Source organism: Amphimedon queenslandica, unplaced genomic scaffold (genome assembly GCF_000090795.2).
Source record: "Amphimedon queenslandica unplaced genomic scaffold, v1.1 AMPQUscaffold_11721, whole genome shotgun sequence".
Lineage (NCBI taxonomy): Eukaryota > Metazoa > Porifera > Demospongiae > Haplosclerida > Niphatidae > Amphimedon > Amphimedon queenslandica.
The window spans coordinates 5,035-7,831 of NW_003548037.1; the positions used below are offsets into that span (position 1 = coordinate 5,035).

The 2,797-nt window shown below is 36.6% G+C and overlaps 1 protein-coding gene across 1 annotated transcript in view; it reads left to right on the forward strand.

Moving 5' to 3' along the window:
- Positions 1–368: 368 nt before the first annotated feature.
- The window catches only part of LOC109588992 (uncharacterized), a gene marked incomplete at its 3' end in the record, with an annotated part of 6,104 nt that continues 3,675 nt past the window's right edge, over positions 369–2,797 (forward strand). The window contains exons 1-8 of the mRNA XM_020005111.1: positions 369–490; positions 610–707; positions 797–891; positions 1,644–1,712; positions 1,790–1,870; positions 2,122–2,207; positions 2,252–2,318; positions 2,464–2,562. Of these exons, the coding sequence (XP_019860670.1) occupies positions 1,710–1,712; positions 1,790–1,870; positions 2,122–2,207; positions 2,252–2,318; positions 2,464–2,562 (336 nt within the window). The remainder of the gene's footprint in view (positions 491–609; positions 708–796; positions 892–1,643; positions 1,713–1,789; positions 1,871–2,121; positions 2,208–2,251; positions 2,319–2,463; positions 2,563–2,797) is intronic.

Below are 2,797 nucleotides of genomic sequence, written 5' to 3' on the forward strand. Positions count from 1 at the left end.
GTATCCACTGGTATATGGTTCATTGTTTAGTATCAGTTACTGTGTGGACTAGTTACCATGTCAGTAATTGGATTAGTACATGACCATGTACATGTATGGTCTACCAGTTAATAACACACCCTGATCCACTAATAGGTTTGTGGTGAATGGTAACAGTATCTTTGGATTAAGGTAGTGACTGTAGTGTAGTAGGTAGAGTTCTTGGTTAAGTTAGATCATTTGTATTTTGGCACTATGAGATATTGTTCATTCAAGAAGATGTATTGTCTTAAACAATGTTAATTCATTGGTTATACAGTAGAGAGTACATGTGTATTATTTAACTGTAGCTAGAGGTAGTTATCTCTCCCTCTCTTCCTCCCTCTCCCCCTCTCCCTCCCTCCCTCTAGTACCCCACTTTATTCTCAAGAGGTGTTGATCTCGTTAAACAGTTTCCATTGTCTTATTATACATTGGGACTGACTGTTGCTCACCTCTTAGGACTCAAGAAGTACATCACCATTATCATCATTATCATCACCATTATAATCATTATCATCATCATTATTATCATCATCATTACTGTTGTTATTATTTCATTATTTATTTTATAATTCATTATATTTTTAGTGTGACTCCATTCTCAACTGTTGCTAATGGTAAAAGTCATCATTTGGAGTCAAAGTACCCAGAAGCTGTTGATCTAGATTGTTCTACCAACAGTAGTGGTGAGTTTGTATACATCAAAACAGTCACCTCTACCTCCTCTCTCTCTCTCCCCCTCCTTGTCATGTTCCTCTTGTTCATTCCTTATTAGAGTCAGTGACACTATGTGAAGAATGTGATCAGTCCAAGGCGGAGTATTTGTGCCAGAAGTGTGACTGTAAATTGTGTGACAAGTGCTTTGATCAGGTAACAACAACAATAATAATAACAACAACAATAATAATAACAACAACAATAATAATAATAATATTAATAATATCTATTTATTTATTACTACTCTAGCTGTTTACAAATGTACTTAAGTATTGTTACATTTATTTATGTATGTCGTTATTTTCCTCACTATTGCTGACCTTCATTAGCTGTTAAGTTGCTAATCCCCAGCACAATACAATACACTACAGTATATTACAATACACTACTCTACACTACAGTACTTACTACAATACAGTACAATACTGCAGTATACAATACAGTACACTACAGTACATGCTGTGTTGACCCACCACCTTCAGTTCCCATCATACCTCCTTATGTACATATACTAGTGTCTTTACATGGTACATGTACATGTACTTGTAAATGTATCAAAGACTGTCCAATTAGAAGCTAATGGTGTCTATACATGTACTTGTACATCCATCAAGTGAATACGTAAGTCTATATATAAAGCAGGGAGGTCCTTCTAATGGAGGTAGATCTACTGTGGGTAGTGATTAAAGGATAGGAAGTTGGTGTTGATTAGCTGCTGCGGTTTGTGGATGTGAAGAGGGAAGTGTTACTAAACCCACGGACACATCCCAGCCACATCCTAGTCACCACCTGCTGAGAAAGTGTTGTATCCTAAAACCATCCACACACCTGGTATATCCTATATATAATACACTTACATCATTCTGCTAGTCACAGTTGAGGTTAGACTCTCTCTCCCTCTTTAGATCCATTCTGTTTCTAAGGTCCTCAAGACTCACAGTAAGGTGATTATTGAGTCCTCTGTACTGAAAATGGTAAGCTACTCTCTGGCTGTGAGTCTTGTTAGCTTGGCTCTCTCTCCCTCCCTCCCTCCCTCCCCCTCTTCCTCTAGAGTAATGACAGACAGTCGCAGCTCACAGCTGCTATGAGGACAGCACAGAAGCATCAACACTCACTGGCTCTCACTAGAAATGTAACCTGTACATGTACATGAACTACTACACGTACTGTTTGTGTACATGTACAGGTTACAACTATTAATACAGCATCACAATCTTACATGTACTGATATACAAGTAGTGTGTGTGTGTGTGTGTGTACTATTAACAGTGTACTTTATAATGACTTTAACAATCACTGCATATATTAGTATACTTTAGTATACTCTTAGTATATTATGCATCTAGTATGTGCAGTGACTGGTTTTTTATTTAATTGTTTTAGAATTTGTGTGTAGCTCGTCAGAAGTTAAATGATTGTAAGACCAAGGTTTGTCGAGGAGAAGAACTCATTCAGATCTGTCAGGCTAGGTGAGTCATTATCTTCATAAAATTGGGATCTCTCTCTCTTTTAGAATTCAGAAAGTTGCTAGAAGCTTGTATTTGGAGATCAGCAAACAGGAGGAAAAACTTGATGACTTTGTAAGTACAACATCCACACACTCGTACATGTACATACACTTGTAATACTGTGAGCTGTGTATTAAGATAACTAGTGCCTTCATGTAGTTCTTATACTGTATACAATGTACTTATATTTATTCTGTTATTCTTATTGTATTATTAGGACTGTGAGTTGAGGAAGGTTGAAGAAGCCAAAAGGAGGGCGGTGGTCAAGTGTCATGCTGTCCTTCAAACCAACGAAGAGAAGGAAGACCTGGATAATGTGAGTTTTAATCAAGTGTGTGGGTATTAGCTGCATGGGTATTGGTTGTCAAAAATGGCAATGAGAGAATTCTCCATTTTTATTACATTTCCTGATACATATACATGTACTTATGTTGTGTAGAAAGTTTGAGCTGATTTCGATTAAATTTGTATTTTTTACGAATTTTTAAAGTTGCTCCAAAATCGGGCCAAAGTCCCTGTACTAAAGAACATAAAAAATTAAAAAAAACAAG